Source organism: Triticum aestivum, chromosome 2D, assembly GCF_018294505.1.
Source record: "Triticum aestivum cultivar Chinese Spring chromosome 2D, IWGSC CS RefSeq v2.1, whole genome shotgun sequence".
Taxonomy (NCBI): domain Eukaryota; kingdom Viridiplantae; phylum Streptophyta; class Magnoliopsida; order Poales; family Poaceae; genus Triticum; species Triticum aestivum.
The window spans coordinates 425366619-425384453 of record NC_057799.1 but is presented as its reverse complement, the minus strand read 5'-3'; the positions used below and the strand labels follow the sequence as shown (position 1 = coordinate 425384453).

The following is a 17835-nucleotide window of genomic DNA, read 5'->3' as shown; positions in this document are numbered from 1 at the left end:
TTGATCCCTCAAGTCATCAATCTCCCGCTCCAGGCTTAATATATGTTTGCATAGTTCTTGCTTGTTTTCCTGCAAGAGGCGAAAAGGGATAAACTCGATCTTAAGTTTCTTTGCTCTATCAGGGAGGCTTGACTTTTTGAACTCCACATGCATGTCCCCAGGTTGAGGTAATGGAATTTCATCTTCATCTGAGCTTGTCTCCTCCTTTCTCTTGGGTTCATAGTCCTCTTCTTCTTCCGTAGTCCAACCACAATGCTCCACATCTCCATAGACCTTTAGGATCTGCAAGGTAATCAGCCACATAGCTTTCTCCTTCCGAATCCTGGGACGACATGTTGCTCTAATCTCCAGCAGGACAGCTCGAAACGAAAACAGAGGATAATTGCGTAATACAGGAATCAAAACCTTCGGGAGATTATATAATGAATTTTTACCGACCAAAATACGTATCGTGCAAGAAAACGGAGTCTGGAGAGCGCACGAGGTGCCCACGAGGCAGGGGGCGCGCCCAGGGGGGTAGGGCGCGCCCTCCACCCTCGTGGAGGCCTCGTGTCCTTCCCGGACTGCTTCTTATTTTTCTAATTTTCTAAATATTCCAAAACGGAGAAAAATTGCCTTTAGAACTGTTTTGGAGTCGGTTTATTTACCGTACCACATACCTATTCCTTTTCAGAGTCGGAAACGTTCCAGAAAGTGTCCCTTATGTATTCCTCCGGGGTTACGGTTTCAATAACATTGGTTTCAACATTTATAGGATTACCTGAGATATAATGTTTGTTTCTTTGACCGTTCACCACCTTCGGATTTGTGCCTTCGAAGTTGTTGATTTTTATGGCACCGGAACGATAGACCTCCTCGATAACGTAAGGACCTTCCCATTTAGAGAGAAGTTTCCCTGCAAAAAATCTTAAACGAGAGTTGTATAGCAATACATAATCACCTACATTAAACTCACGCTTTTGTATCCTTTTGTCATGCCATCTTTTAACTTTTTCTTTAAACAATTTGGCATTTTCATAGGGTTGGGTTCTCCATTCATCAAGTGAGCTAATGTCAAATAACCTCTTCTCACCGGCAAGTTTGAAATTATAATTGAGATCTTTAATAGCCCAATATGCCTTATGTTCTAGTTCGAGAGGTAAGTGACATGCTTTTCCATAAACCATTTTATACGGAGACATACCCATAGGATTTTTGTATGCACTTCTATAAGCCCATAATGCATCATCAAGTTTCTTGGACCAATTCTTTCTAGATCTATTAACAGTCTTTTGCAAAATTAATTTGAGCTCTCTATTACTCAATTCTACTTGACCACTAGACTGCGGGTGATAAGGAGATGCAATTCTATGATTAACATCATACTTAGCAAGCATTTTACGAAAAGCACCATGAATAAAGTGTGAACCACCATCAGTCATTAAATATCTAGGGACTCCAAACCTCGGAAAAATAATTTCGTTAAGCATCTTAATAGAAGTGTTATGATCAGCACTACTAGTTGGAATAGCTTCTACCCACTTAGTAACGTAATCAACAGCAACTAAAATATGTGTATATCCGTTAGAGGCAGGAAAAGGTCCCATATAATCAAAGCCCCAAATATCAAATGGTTCAATAACAAGTGAATAATTTATAGGCATTTCTTGACGTCTACTAATATTACCAATTCTTTGACATTCATCACAAGATAAGACAAACTTACGGGAACCCTTGAAGAGAGTAGGCCAATAAAAACCGGATTGCAATACCTTATGTGCAGTTCTATCTCCAGCATGATGTCCTCCATAAGCTTCGGAGTGACACTTGCGTAGGATCTGTTCCTATTCATGCTCAGGTACACAACGTCTAATAACACCATCTACTCCTTCTTTATAAAGATGTGGGTCATCCCAAAAGTAATGTCTCAAATCATAGAAAAACTTTTTCTTTTGCTGGTATGTGAAACTAGGCGGTATAAATTTAGCAACAATATAATTAGCATAATCAGCATACCATGGAGCAGTACGAGAAGCATTTATGACATTTAATTGTTCATCAGGGAAGCTATCATCAATAGGTAGTGGGTCATCAAGAACATTTTCTAACCTAGACAAGTTGTCTGCAACGGGGTTCTCGGCTCCCTTTCTATCAATAATCTGCAAATCAAATTCTTGTAACAAGAGAACCCATCTAATAAGTCTAGGTTTAGCATCTTTCTTTTCCATAAGATATTTAATAGAAGCATGATCAGTGTGAATAGTTACTTTAGAATCAACAATATAAGGCCTAAACTTATCACATGCAAATACAATTGCTAAGAATTCTTTTTCAGTAGTAGCATAATTTCTCTGAGCGTTGTCTAGAGTTTTACTAGCATATTGAATAACATTTAATTTCTTATCAACTCTTTGCCCTAGAACAGCACCTACAGCATAATCACTAGCATCACACATAATTTCAAAGGGTAAATTCCAATCAGGTGGCTGAACAATAGGTGCAGAGATCAATGCTTTCTTAAGTATTTCAAATGCTTCTACACAATCATCATCAAAGACAAATGGTATATCTTTTTGTAGTAAATTAGTCAGAGGCCGAGAAATTTTTGAGAAGTCCTTAATGAACCTCCTATAAAAACCAGCATGACCAAGGAAACTTCTTATACCTTTGATGTCCTTGGGACATGGCATCTTTTCAATAGCATCAACCTTGGCTTTATCAACTTCAATACCTCTTTCAGAAATTTTATGCCCCAAGACAATACCTTCATTAACCATAAAGTGGCACTTCTCCCAATTCAAGACAAGGTTAGTTTCTTCGCATCTCTGCAAAACTCGATCAAGGTTGCTCAAGCAATCATCAAAAGAGGATCCATATACAGAGAAATCATCCATGAAAACCTCACATATCTTTTCACAAAAATCAGAGAATATAGCCATCATGCATCTTTGAAAGGTAGCAGGTGCATTACATAAACCAAAAGGCATACGTCTATAAGCAAAAGTACCGAAAGGGCAAGTAAAAGTGGTCTTTGATTGATCATCGTCTGACACAGGTAGTTGAGAGAAACCAGAATAACCATCTAGAAAGCAAAAATGTGTATGTTTGGATAATCTTTCTAGCATTTGATCAATAAAAGGTAAGGGGTAATGCTCTTTTTTAGTAGCTTTATTTAATTTGCGAAAATCAATTACCATCCTATAACCTGTAATAATTCTTTGCGGAATCAATTCATCTTTATCATTAGGAACGACGGTAATACCTCCCTTTTTAGGGACACAATGGACAGGACTTACCCACTGACTATCAGCAACGGGATAAATAATACCTGCCTCAAGAAGCTTTAATATTTCCTTTCTTACCACTTCTTTCATCTTAGGATTTAGTCGTCGTCGGTGATCACGAACTGGTTTGGCGTCTTTCTCCAAATTTATTTTGTGTTGACATAGAGTGGGACTTATGCCCTTAAGATCATCAAGAGTATATCCAATAGCAGCGCGGTGCTTCTTCAGAGTTTTCAATAATCTCTCTTCTTCATGCTCTGAAAGGTTAGCACTAATAATAACAGGATATATCTTCTTTTCATCAAGATAAGCATATTTAAGAGTATCAGGCAATGGTTTAAGCTCAAACACGGGATCACCCTTGGGTGGAGGAGGATCCCCTAGGATTTCAACAGGCAAATTGTGTTTCAGGATGGGTTCCTGTTTGAAGAATACTTCATCTATTTCCCTTCTTTCATTCATAAACATATCATTTTCATGATCTAGCAAATATTGTTCTAAAGGATCACTAGGAGGCACGGCAATAGAAGCAAGACCAATAATTTCATCCTTACTAGGCAATTCCTCTTCACGGTGTTATCTATGAAATTTAGAAAAGTTAAACTCATGAGACATATCACCTAGACCAATAGTAACGACATCCTTTTTGCAGTCTATCTTAGCATTAACAGTGTTCAAGAAGGGTCTACCAAATATAATGGGGCAAAAACTATCTTGTGGGGAACCAAGAACGAGAAAATCAGCAGGATATTTAGTTTTCCCACATAAGACTTCAACATCTCTAACAATTCCCATTGGTGATATAGTATCTCTATTGGCAAGTTTAATTGTGACATCAATATCTTCTAACTCAACAAGTGCAATATCATGCATAATTTCTTTGTATAAGTCAATAGGTATTGCACTAGCACTAGCACCCATGTCACACAATCCATGATAACAATGATCTCGTATTTTAACAGAAATAACAGGCAAGCCTACCACATGTCTGTGTTTATCTTTAGCACAAGGTTTAGCAATTCTAGCAGTTTCATCACAGAAATAAATAACATGCCCATCAATATTATCAGCCAAGAGATCTTTAACAATAGCAATATTAGGTTCAACTTTAACTTGCTCAGGAGGTGTATAGGTTCTAATATTGCTTTTACGAACCACAGATGAAGCTTTAGCATGATCTTATCCTAACAGGGAAAGGTGGTTTTTCAACATAAGTAGTAGGAACAATAGGATCATTATAAGTGATAGTCTTTTCTTCAACTTTAATAGGTGCAGCTACTTTTACTTCTATGGGAGGATGATATTTAAACCACTTTTCCTTAGGGAGATCAATATGAGTAGCAAAAGATTCACAGAAAGAAGCTACTATTTCAGAGTCAAGTCCATATTTAGTGCTAAATTTACGGAAAACATCGGTATCCATAAAAGTTTTAACACAATCAAACTTAGGTGTCATACCTGACTCCTTACCTTCGTCGAGGTCCCAATCTTCAGAGTTGCGTTTAATTCTTTCCAATAAATCCCATTTGAATTCAATAGTCTTCATCATAAAAGAGCCAACACAAGAAGTATCGAGCATTGTGCGATTGTTATCAGAAAGCCGAGCATAAAATTTTTGAATAATTATTTCTCTAGGGAGCTCATGATTGGGGCATGAATATAACATTGATTTAAGCCTCCCCCAAGCTTGAGCGATGCTTTCTCCTTCGCGAGGCCAAAAATTATATATATAATTGCGATCACGATGAACGAGATGCATATGATAAAACTTCTGATGAAATTCCAATTTCAATCGTTTGTAGTTCCATGATCCCATATCATCACATAGCCTATACCATGTCAATGCATCTCCCTTCAAAGATAAAGGGAAGACCTTCTTCTTAATAACATCATCGGGTATACCTGCAAGCTTAAATAATCCACAAACTTCATCCACATAGATTAGGTGCTCATCAGGATGCATTGTTCCATCTACTGGAAAAGGATTAGCTAGCAGTTTTTCCAACATACCCGAAGGAATTTCAAAGTAGACATTTTCATTTTCAGTAGGTTGAGGAGCAACTCTTTGCTCTACTGGTCGGGGTGAAGATACCCCGAACAAGCCCCTCAGAGGATTACTTTCCATAGTGACAAGTGACAGTAAATTTCAGCACACTATATAAATTTTTTCTTACCAAATTCCACCTACCAAAGGCGCTTCACTCCCCGGCAACGGCGCCAGAAAAGAGTCTTGATGACCCACAAGTATAGGGGATCTATCATAGTCCTTTCGATAAGTAAGAGTGTCGAACCCAACGAGGAGCAGAAGGAAATGATAAGCGGTTTTCAGCAAGGTATTCTCTGCAAGTACTGAAATAATAGGTACAGATAGTTTTGTGATAGGATAATTGGTAACGAGCAACAAGTAACAAAAGTAAATAAAGTGCAGCAAGGTGGCCCAATCCTTTTTGTAGCAAAGGACAAGCCTGGACAAACTCTTATATAAGGAAAAGCGCTCCCGAGGACACATGGGAATTATCGTCAAGCTAGTTTTCATCACGTTCATATGATTCGCGTTCGGTACTTTGATAATTTGATATGTGGGTGGACCGGTGCTTGGGTGCTGTCCTTACTTGGAAAAGCATCCCTCTTATGATTAACCCCTATTGCAAGCCTCCGCAACTACAAAAGAAGTATTAAGGTAAACCTAACCATAGCATGAAACATATGGATCCAAATCAGCCCCTTACGAAGCAACGCATAAACTAGGGTTTAAGCTTCTGTCACTCTAGCAACCCATCATCTACTTATTACTTCCCAATGCCTTCCTCTAGGACCAAACAATGGTGAAGTGTCATGTAGTCGACGTTCACATAACACCACTAGAGGATAGCCAACATACATCTCATCAAAATATCGAACGAATGCCAAATTCACATGACTATTAATAGCAAGACTTCTCCCATGTCCTCAGGAACAAACGCAACTACTCACAAAGCATATTCATGTTCATAATCAGAGGAGTATTAATATGCATAAAGGATCTGAACATATGATCTTCCACCAAATAAACCAACTAGCATCAACTACAAGGAGTAATCAACACTACTAGCAACCTACAGGTACCAATCCCAGACTTAGAGATAAGAATTGGATACAAGAGATGAACTAGGGTTTGAGAGGAGATGGTGCTGGTGAAGATGTTGATGGAGATTGCCCTCTCCCGATGAGAGGAGCGTTGGTGATGACGATGGTGATGATTTCCCCCTCCCGGAGGGAAGTGTCCCCGGCAGAACAGCTCTACCGGAGCCCTAGATTGGTTCCGCCAAGGTTCCGCCTCGTGGCGGCGGAGTCTCGTCCCGAAAGCTTGCTTCTGATTTTTCTTCGGACGAAAGACTTCATATAGCAGAAGATGGGCACCGGAGGGCCAACAGGGCACCCACGAGGCAGGGGGGCGCGCCTAGGGGGGTAGGGCGCCCCCCACCCTCGTGGCCAGGGTGTGGGCCCCCTCTGGTATTTCTTCCGCTCAGTATTTTTTATTATTTCCAAAAATAACTTTCGTGGAGTTTCAGGACTTTTGGAGTTGTGCAGAATAGGTCTCTAATATTTGCTCCTTTTCCAGCCCCAGAATTCCAGCTGCCGGCATTCTCCCTCCTTATGTAAACCTTGTAAAATAAGAGAGAATAGGCATAAGTATTGTGACATAATGTGTAATAACAGCCCATAATGCAATAAATATCGATATAAAAGCATGATGCAAAATGGATGTATCAGGCCACAACCTCAACTATACAAAGACTAGGAGGTGGGCCAGGCTATACAATATACCTGCACAAACCATATATTCAACACCACCCGCAGTCGAACGTCGCCAGAGACGCAAAGACTGGACCTGAACTCCTCAAAAACAGAAGTAGGCAATCCTTGTCATGACGTCGGCGAACTGCTGCGCCGTCGGGACATGGAGGACCCGGATGCGCCCAAGAGCCACCTGCTCACGAACGAAGTGTATATCGAGCTCAATATGCTTCGTTCCATGATGATGGACCGGGTTGGCGGAGAGGTAGACGGCGGAGACGTTGTCGCAGTAGACGAGCGTGGCCTTGTGAACATCACAAAGCAACTCCTGAAGCAGCTGACGGAGCCAAGAGCATTCAGCAACGGCGTTAGCCACTGCTCGATACTCAGCCTCGGCACTCGAGCGGGACACAGTGGGCTGTCGCTTGGAGGACCAAGAGATCAGGGACGGCCCAAGGTAGACATAGTACCCCGAGGTGGAGCGCCGTGTGTCCGGGCAGTCGGCCCAGTCCGCATCATAATAGGCAACGAGATCGGTGGAGGCGGAGGCCGTCAGCGTAAGTCCCAAAGACTGGGTGCCGCGTATGTATCGGAGTATATGCTTCACTAGAGTCCAGTGGGAGTCACGCGGAGCATGCATGTGGAGACAGACCTGCTGAACAACATACTGCAAGTCGGGGCGCGTCAGGGTCAGGTACTGCAAAGCACCCACAATGGAGCGGTAGAAGGCCGCATCAGATGCAGGCGAACCCTCCAAAGCGGAAACCTTGGCCTTGGTGTCGACGGGCGTAGGAGCGGGCTTGCAATTAAGCATGCCAGCTCGATCGAGAAGCTCATGGGCGTAGCGCTGCTGGTGCAGGAAGAACCCATCTGGCCATCGAACCACCTCAATGCCAAGGAAGTAATGCAGGGGACCCAAGTCCTTCAGGGCAAACTCATCGCGAAGACGAGCAGTGAGCCGCTGGAGGAGCGCGACATTGGATGCTGTCAGAATGATGTCATCGACGTACAGCAGCAAGTAGGCCGTGTCAACTCCGTGATGATACACGAAGAGGGACGCATCGGAGCGAGTCGATGTAAATCCGAGCGTCTGCAGGAAGGCGGCGATGCGCTGGTACCAGGCCCGAGGTGCCTGCTTCAACCCGTAAAGGGAACGAGAGAGCAAACACACATGATCTGGATGCGTGGCGTCGACGAAGCCGGTGGGCTGCTCACAGAACACCTGCTCAGCGAGGTGACCATGCAACAAGGCGTTGGACACATCCAACTGATGGACAGGCCAAGCGCGAGATACGGCTAGCTGGAGCACGGCGCGGATCGTGCCCGGTTTAACAACCGGGGCAAATGTGTCGGTGAAGTCCACGCCCGCGCGTTGTCGAAAGCCCCGAACCACCCAGCGAGCTTTATAGCGCTCGAGAGTACCGTTCGGACGAGTCTTGTGCCGAAAGACCCACTTGCCCGTGATGATGTTGGCACGGGGCGGCCGAGGGACGAGCTGCCAGGTACGATTCCGCTGGAGTGCGTCGAACTCTTCCTGCATCGCAGCGAGCCAATGAGGATCCCAAAGGGCGGCTCGAGCTGACGATGGGAGAGGGGACGGCTCAGAGACGGAAGCAGCGAGAAGGTACTCATCGCTGGGGTACCGTGTGCTCGGGCGGAGGGTGCCAGCCCGAGAGTGAGTCATCGGACGGGGCAGCGGGTCCGGAGCGGAGACGGGTGACGACGTGGAAGAGCCCGCCTACTCCGAGGCCGCGGGCGAGGCAACGGGTGAGGCCGCCGGCGAGGCGGCGGGTGAGGCGGCGGCCGACGGCGTGGTCGGGGACGTCAAGGGCGTCGCGGGCGCCGAGGAAGGTGCAGCCCCCAGGGCAGCCAACCGGGGAGAAACTCGACCCATGGCGCGGGGGGGGGGGGTGGCACCCTCAAAGCCGGGAGGCGGCCCAAGAGAAGCACGTGGGCGGCCGTCACTGGGAGCGGGCAAAGCCGTAACATCCGAAGGTACTTGCTGAAACGGAAAAACCATCTCATCAAAGTAAACAAGTCGTGAAGTGATCACCCGATGTGAGATAGGATCATAGCAGCGGTAGCCTTTGGTGTTGGGGGGATAGCCGAGAAAGATGCAGGCCACAGACCGAGGTGCGAGCTTGTGAGGGGTAGTGGAAGCGATGCTGGGATAGCACAGGCAACCGAAAATACGGAGCTCGGCATAGGAAGGTGGCGTGCCAAACAAGAGGTGATGAGGTGCAAAGTTCCCGCGAGTGCGACAAGGACGAATGTTGATGAGTAGTGATGCGGTGGCGAGTGCGTCGGGCCAAAAACGTGGTGGCACGTTGGCGTGAAAGAGGAGGGTGCGAACGCAGTCGTTAAGAGTGCGAAGCACGCGCTCAGCGCGGCCATTTTGTTGCGAAGTGTACGGGCAAGTGAGACGAAAGATCGTGCCGTGTGTGGCGAGAAGGTTGCGGATCGCAAGGTTATCAAACTCCTTCCCGTTGTCTGTTTGCAACACATGAATGGGACGTCCAAACTGCGAGGAGACATAGGAGTAGAAAGCGGTGAGAGTGGCAACAGAGTCCGACTTTCGCCGCAACGGGAAGGTCCACACATAGTGCGAAAAATCATCAAGTATGACAAGATAATAAAGATAGCCCGTGTTACTTGCAACAGGAGAGGTCCAAACATCACTATGAATTAACTCAAACGGGTATGATGCGACATGCGAGGAATTGCTAAAAGGAAGACGAACATGTTTGCCGAGACGACAAGCATGACAAGTGTGATCGTCCATCTTATTACACGTGAATGAAAAACTCCGAAGAATATGACGAAGGGTGGCGGTGTTGGGATGACCGAGACGGGCGTGCCAAAGGTCCACTCCGGCGGAAAGCGCCATGGGTGCAGCAGCAGAGGAAGTGAATGAGTGGACCGGGTAGAGCTCGTAGGGGCTGTCACATCGGTGGAGCACCATCCGGGTACAGGCATCCTTAACAGAAAAGCCAAACATGTCAAATTCAACGGTAACAGGATTTTCATGTGTAAGAGAACGAACGGAAACAAGATTTTTAATGATGTCAGGAGAGACAAGTACGTTAGAAAGATATAACGGCATGGAGTTAGAAGGAAAAGAAGCATGGCCGACATGAGTAATAGGCATGGAAGAACAGTCACCCACGGTAATGCGAGCAGCGGTGTGAACAGGGTGAGCGGCAAGAAGGTTACCGGGGTTGGCGGCCATATGAGCCGTGGCTCCGGTGTCCATATACCAGTCGCCACCGCCAGTGTACTGCTGCGGCGTGGGGGCGGTGTGGAGGGCCGCTAGGAGCGCGGGGTCCCAAGGTGCCGGCGGAAGAGCCGGGGCGGACGGCGCCGACTGAGGCGGTGGCGCCACGAACCGACCGGCCGAGGGCAGCCCGTAGGCCGCGGAGGGGCCGTAGAGCGGCACGGGCGGGTATGGCTGAGGGGCCACATGAAGCGCCTGATGAGCGGCCGGGCGGGCGCCGAAGAGGCCCAAAACGGGGGCACGCGGTATAGGCATGGAGTACGCGTGCACAACCCCGATCCAGGGGTTCTGGCCGGCCTGCCAGGGCGCCGGTGGGAGCTGCTGGTGGTCGTGGCGCGGCGCCCCGCCGGGCGCAACCGGCTGCTGCTGTTGCGGCTTGCGGCCGCCTCGGCCACGGCGGCCCCCGCGGCGCTGCTGCTGCTGCTCGGCGGGGGGCTGCGGTGGGGCCGGCGGCTGCTGCGGGTACGAGAACCCGGGCGGCGGCGGCGCTGGGAAGGGACCCGGGACGGGCCTCGGCGGGGCTGTGGGCGGCGCACCGCCGCGGGTACCGGCGGTGAGGGCGGTGTGGGTGGCCCGGGTGTGTGACATCCGCATCCTCCGCTCCTCCAACTTCAGGTACGCAACGATCTTCGGGAACGTCGGGTTGGTGATGAGGGGGATGTTGGAGGCGGCGTTCCCAAAATCGTCGTTCAGGCGGGCGATGAGGGTGCTGAGGAGGAGCTCGTCGGAGACCTTCTCACCAAGATCACGGAGCTCGTCAACAAGCTTCTTGAGGCGCATGCAGTAATCATCAACAGACGTGTCGAGCTGCTGGCACCCAAAAAACTCGCCGTGCAAGAAAACCTTGCGTTGGAGCGCGTTGTCGGTGAAGAGGCCATTGAGCTTGGTCCAAACGGCGTGAGCATCATCATCGGCGGAGACCACCGTATGGAAGAGGTCCTTCGAGATGGTGGTGTAGAACCAACGGATGAGAGTGGGGTCGATGGACATCCACTCCTCATCGTCCTCCATGAAGCGGGAGTCCACGGAGCCATCGATGTGATCCTGGATGTTGTACTCCCGGTACACGAGGGCGAAGTACGTCTTCCATGCATAGTACGTGGAGGTGATGTGGTCGAGGACGACGGGAACCCGGGCGAGGATGTTGAGGTCGCGGATGACGACGGGATCGGGACCTTCAAACGGGTTGGTGCGGCGGCTGCGGGTGGTGCCGAAGGAGCCGGGGGAGGCCATGGGGGGATGGGGTTGGCGGCGTCTCGCGGGGAAGCGGCGCGGCCGAGGGGTGGAGGCGCGGCCGGGTGGGGGCGCGGTAGGGTGGAGGCGGAAGCGGGGGCGGCGGCGCACACGGGGCGGCGGTCGCGGCGGCGTGGGATCGCGGCGGCGACGGTGGCGGGTGGTGGTGGCGGCGGTGGTGGGTGGCGGCGGCGGCGGCGATGGGGATCGCGACGGCGGCACACAGGTTAGGGTTAGGATCTTAGGTATGATACCATGTTGGAGATAAGAGTTTTGTCAATGCTTCACGATGTATTGATCGTGCATAGCGCACGTATATATGGAGTACAAGGTGGGCCACAACCTCAACTATACAAAGACTAGGAGGTGGACCAGGCTATACAATATACATGCACAAATCATATATTCAACACATATCATGCAACGTGTGGCAAAAAACAAAGGTAAAAAGGAAGTGATCAGAGCACTAAGCAAGATTTCAGTGCTTTCCACAATTTCCCGGGAATTACCGTGCAGGACGGTGATAGTGCGTCTTATGGCGTCTCAAAAGGTAACCGTTAGTTGCATATATACTTTGCGTTAGTTAATCATTGAAATCTCATACTCATACATAATCAGTGTTGCTCGGGCTTCACATCTACCGCAGAACTAATAGGGCGTCCGGACAAATTAACTGTCAAAAATGTCTGTCCAAATCCATGTAGTTTCATAACCATTGTAACTTTTCTAGTCTATAGTCTGTCTTGCTAATTCACGTACTTTACACATGCGCAGTCGTGCTTGTACAAACAGAGCAAGACTGTCGGGGTACTACTAGTACGCTAGTCAGTCAAACAAAACAAAAAACCTTCAGAAAAGAGAAACAGAGTAACATGTCAAGAGGAACACGGAGATGCAGCAATCCGGCGGTAACATGGCGCCAAAGGAATAAATAACAGACGCCAAAGTATCGACGTCTCCGGCGAGAGATGAAACGCGGTTTCCGAAGGCGCAGCAACCAAGGCAGCCCCGCGGGGTCAAGTCTTGATCTACGCGCTTGTGTGGGTTGGGGCTAGATTAAGCCGTCCATACTCTCTCGAAGTACATTCCCCGGCGAGGCACTATATAAGTCGGAGGATCAGGAGAGACTCTGAACTCATTCTTGTCTCCATCTTTGGCCTGTCAGGCTTACTTACAGAGGCTACCTGCTACAAATATTCAGCCTATCTCTCTGAATTCTTCTGTCTGCGGGCTCGCACTGCATCAGTGTCACGGTATTGTCTGTAGCAGAGGAGCAACATGAAGGTGACTACACTTTTCTGAATTTCTGTTGCTGAAACCCCCCTGTTGCTCTCCTCTCCTGATTGTTACTGAAAATGGAATGCTCTCCTCCTGCTTTCAGCAAAAGATGGTGATCAGGGTGCAAATGACGTGCGACAAATGCCGATCCAAGGCAATGGGGTTGGTCGCCTCGGTACACGGTGAGTTGCAGTTCACATTACCGGGGTCATATCCTTGATATACGATCAGGTTTCCAACTAACTGGAACTTGATTGTGTAGGAGTGGAGCGTGTGGAGATACAAGGCGATGACAGGGACCAGCTGGCGGTGGTCGGCGACGGGGTGGACGCCGCCAACCTCACGGCCTGCCTGCGGAAGAAGATCGGGAACGCGGACCTCCTCACGGTGGAGGCGGTCGTCGCCGAGCCGAAGCCGAAGCCGGCATCGGAGACCGGCGAGGCTTCGTGCCCGCAGCAGTGGTATCCCGGATACTACTCCTGGCCGGCAGGGACATACTCCCACTGCTACCCGTACAGCATGTAATCGCTTATCGAACTGATCCTGTGATCCATGTAATGATTCCCAGAAAAATACTGTATTACCGAGTGTTTTTGATAGGTTCATCAAGGAATCCATTTGATGCTTATACAAAGTCTTACCAGAACATAGTTTACAACAGACTATCAAGCATAAACATGAGCAGATAAGATAACAGCGAAGACAAAAACAGAAGGAAAGGCTCCCATGTTTCCTTCACCTAATGTGTCTTCCTGTCTATGTCCATCCATTAGCTCTGCGAAATACCTCTCCTGCCACCTTGGATCCGTGCTAGATAACTTCTTTTCCTTTTCCTTCTGCAATTGAGCCCACGAGCCCGATCCCGTTGCGGGCAAAATGAATCAGTAAGGCAAGGATCGTCTGCATAGACGCATCGGAAGCACGCAATTTTTTGGGGATTTCCAGATTGTCGAAACAATGGCAGCTAACCCGACTTTTTTTAAGGGTAAACCAAGCTTTATTCATCGAAATTGAGAATGTGGGGTGCAGTTTTGGTCGTGGGATTGGACAAATCAGACGTGACGTCCCAGATCTAAAGACAAAACAAATTTAGCTGAACTATGTGCTTCAACATTGATAACACGACCTTCTAAAATAAATTACAACTAAAAAGCGATGCCTCACATTAATCTCAATGATAATGACTCCATTACTACCACGGTTATCATTGCAGATTCACCTATGACCTGCTTGGCATCCGAAGCAACCACAAACTGGTGAAGGTTGTGATCCTCTGATAAGGCTAGGGCCTTCCTGCATGTGATGGCCTCCACCACATGGCCTCCAAGATCAATGGATCATACCTTTAACCAAAGCCTAGCTTCCCTGGAAGGTTTTGTCTCTGTCTCTGGACACGGCCATAGCTGAATCCTCGACTCCTCTTCGGCATCCTGCATCAACATGAATTTTTGCATAGCCCAATGGTGGTGCTTTTGGTCACTAATGTTTGCCCACTAGTATAGATGGCTGACCCGGGATAGAAACTATCGGGGTCTCTTTGATCATCTCTAGCTCCTTGATGAACCTGTTGATGAAACAATGAATAGATTGGGGGCTCTGAAAGACATCCTCATGGATGGCCTTGCGACGTGCTACCCATATAGTGCAGAGCGTGACTGAGAGCTTGACGAATAGAGGATGTGATAATGAGTCCCTAAGTGTCAACAATCACTGTTTTGCATTCGGTTCGGTTGTTGTAACTAGGTTTTGAGCCAAATCCTCATCCACCAACGCCCATGTGTATCTTGACATTGTGCATCCACTAGTGAATGCCTCCATGAATCCGAGGACCCACACAGACTGTAAGAGCTCGAGTCTATCATATGCTGGTGCACCCTAATATCATTTGTTGGTATAGAGTGTTTTGACAAACGTCGTAGAAACATCCGTACCTAGCTGGCACCTGAACATTCCGTAAACTTTTCAAAGATCCTTCCTCTATGGCTGAACTAGAGGAGCCCGCTCTGTTATCCAACCATGCCTCACTCCTCTTGCGCGTAGATACAAGCATTCTGTAAGCAGATTTAATGGAGAAATTGCCGTTCTTCTCATGAATCCAACTCTAGAAGTCATTGATGTTCCTGGTGCAATGGGGTATGCAAAGAATAACTCTAGCATTCATGGGCATAAATACCTCGTTAAATCTCTGTCTATCCCAGATAGCAAAGGTGGCACCAATAAGATCGTAGACAAGGTTGGGAGGATTAGCGCTCATGCAACCGTAACGTCTCATCATTTCATTCTAAGGTAGCCAATTATCATCCTAAATTCTTGTAGTTAGGCCATTGCCAATACGTTTGATCAAGCCCTTTCTCAAAGTATCTCTCCCTTCGACAATAGCTCTCCAAATTTTGCTGGGGTCACTACCAAGAGAAGCATTTAGGACTGAATCATTCGCGTAGTATATGTTTTTTAGCATACGGGCACTAAGACTATCTAGATTTTGCGAAAGGTGCCATGCCTGCCTTGCCAGCATTTCAAAATTAAAGAGCTCAAAATCCTTGAAGCTGAGGCCCCCATACCTTTTGGTTGAGTCATCTCCTTTCAAGAAACGTGATGTGGCTTCCATTTGTCATCTTTGCTGCTCCAACAAAATGTCATGATCAACTTATTTTTTTAGACAACCTGATCAACTTGTTAAGATGTTCATTAGGCCACTAGCTTCAGCGGAGCACCATAATATCCATTAGGCCTTGTTTGGTTAGCACTTAGTCCACATGGATCACCCGGTATCTCGGCCCAATCACCGTGGTCCATTCCACGGAGGAACTATGGGAGCCACTAGTTAACGAGCGCTCCTTCGGGAGCCTCGCAACGATCAGCACCACTTAGCGCGCTCTCAACTATTCGCCACGTGTCGCGTTCTGGGCGCTCCCTCCGGATTTTATTAGTTTTTATTTTTTCGCACGCATTTTAAGGTATTCAAACGGTTTTTTCCGTGTTTTTTCCACGTTTTGGTTTTCCACCGGTCTTCCTTAGCTTTTTGACAAAAAAAATTTGCGCGAAAAAATGCGTTTTTTTTTCGCGAGAGTCACGGTTTTGCTTCCGCGAGAGGCATGGTTTTGCTTTCACGAGAGTCACGGCCGCGCCTCTCGAAAACGAAAAAAAACACGTTTTCTGTTTTTTTTTTCTTTTGCGAGAGTCATGGTTTTGCTTCCGCGAGAGTCACAGTCGTGCCTCTCGGAAACGAAAAAAAATGTGTTTTCTGTTTTTTTTCCTTTCGCGAGATTCACGGCTTTGCTTCTGCGAGAGGCACGGTTGTGCTTTCGTGAGAGTCACGGCCGTGCCTTTCAGAAACGGAAAAAAATGCGTTTTCTGTTTTTTTTTCCTTTCGTGAGAGTCACGGTTTTACTTTCGCGAGAGGCACGGATGTGCTTTCGCGAGAGTCACGGCCGTGCCTCCTCGGAAACGAAAAAAACGCGTTTTCTCTTCTTTTTCTTTTTCTTTCGCGAGAGTTACGGTTTTGATTCCGCGAGAGGCACGGTTGCGATTTCGTGAGAGGCACGGGCGTGCCTCTTTCGGAAAAAAGAAAAAACCTGTGCTTCCGGTTCGGTTTTTTCGTGAAAAAAAGTTCGTCAAAACCTATCAACATGGAATCTAGCTTTGAAGGTCTCGACGCGAGGAATCCAATAGTAAAGCGGTTTGAGATTTGAACGCACGTTTTGAGAGATAAACCGTTTTGAATAAACGGATCTATGAAAAAAGAAAAACTCGCAGGTCGCAACAAGTGGCACGCTGCATGTGCGCCACTTGTCGCAACCTTGGAGTTTGAGTGATCTTTGCGACGAATACTCCTCAACTAGTGATTTCGTGTAGATCCTTGCGGGTTACGTTTGGGCCAGGGTATGGAAATTCTTGGCCCAATCCACGCCGATCTGATTTGATCCAACGGGGGCCAAAAGAATCTTCTCGAGCGAGGCGACGGGGCGGCGGTGCAAGAAACGTTGATGAGCATCTGCCGGCGACGCATCTGACAACGGTGACGACGGCTGCCACTCCCCAGGTAAACACTCCTCTTTCTTTCCCAGAATCTCTCCCTGCCTCCCCCATCCTCTCTCTCCTCTCCTCCTACTGCACCCAAGCCTCGACGCCGCCAGCGGACGAGGTGGCTAGCTTAGGCAGTGATTCGTGCCGTAGATGGATGCATGTGCCAAGATGGTTGCCTGTGTTGGACTACTGGAACGTTTTTTCTTTATGAATAATTCTTGTATTACTCAATCAAAACACGGTTACAGTCACGCTTAACAGCGTCCAAAACGGCATCTGGTCTTGACCCAAGCCATACAGCAATTCGGCCTTGAGTCCTCTCAAAGTTGGCCAAAATATGACTAGAATTATTACAACTACGATGGATATGAGTAATACAAGAACTACGTTCGGACATACTATCTTTAATCTCTCTAATAAAAAAGGCATATTTTGATCTATTTGTATTTTCACTTTTCACCATGTTCACTGCTTCCAAACTGTCGCTTTCAATATAAATTGGTAGACTGCTCCACTGTAGAGCGAGCATGAGTCCCTCCCGGATTGCTAAGATCTCAGCCTCTAAAATATCATCACAAGAAAAAAGGTGTCTACAAGAGCTGAAGATGATGGCGCCGGTGTGGTCACAGAGCAGCATACCAGTTCCTCCAACTCCATTCAAAACAGATCCATCTGTATTTAGCTTTACATGCTCAGTGGCCGGGGGTATTCAAGAAACAAGATTAGTGGAAGCATTATTGCATGCGTGAGCTGTAAGAGGGAAACAGTATTGAAGTGGGGCTTTCCCTTTCACATGAACATCACCAGAACGTGTTGCAATGGATTGTAGCGATGATAGGTAGCTTGATAAGAATCTGATAGAGACATCCAAAGGACGGGCGGGTTTAAAATGCACGAGCTCGTTTCTAACATACCAAATTCGCCAGAAGAGCATCACCAGTCGAACTCGTGTTGGACTACTGGAACGTTGAATGCACGAACACC

At 47.5% G+C, this 17835-nt stretch overlaps 1 protein-coding gene across 1 annotated transcript; it reads left to right on the top strand.

Annotated features, from left to right (window-relative positions):
- Positions 1 to 12694: 12694 nt before the first annotated feature.
- Positions 12695 to 13447, top strand: LOC123049483 (heavy metal-associated isoprenylated plant protein 47). The gene is made up of 3 exons (XM_044472392.1): positions 12695 to 12831; positions 12929 to 13007; positions 13088 to 13447. Exons 1-3 carry the CDS (start codon positions 12826 to 12828, stop codon positions 13348 to 13350), a joined length of 348 nt encoding a protein of 115 aa, XP_044328327.1. The 5' UTR covers positions 12695 to 12825; the 3' UTR covers positions 13351 to 13447.
- Positions 13448 to 17835: the final 4388 nt, after the last annotated feature.

Excerpts from the sequence above, each read along its gene's own strand:
- LOC123049483 (XM_044472392.1), top strand. Across the intron at positions 13,008-13,087 it reads GTTGGTCGCCTCGGTACACG|GAGTGGAGCGTGTGGAGATA; the intron begins GTGAGTTGCAGT and ends TTGATTGTGTAG.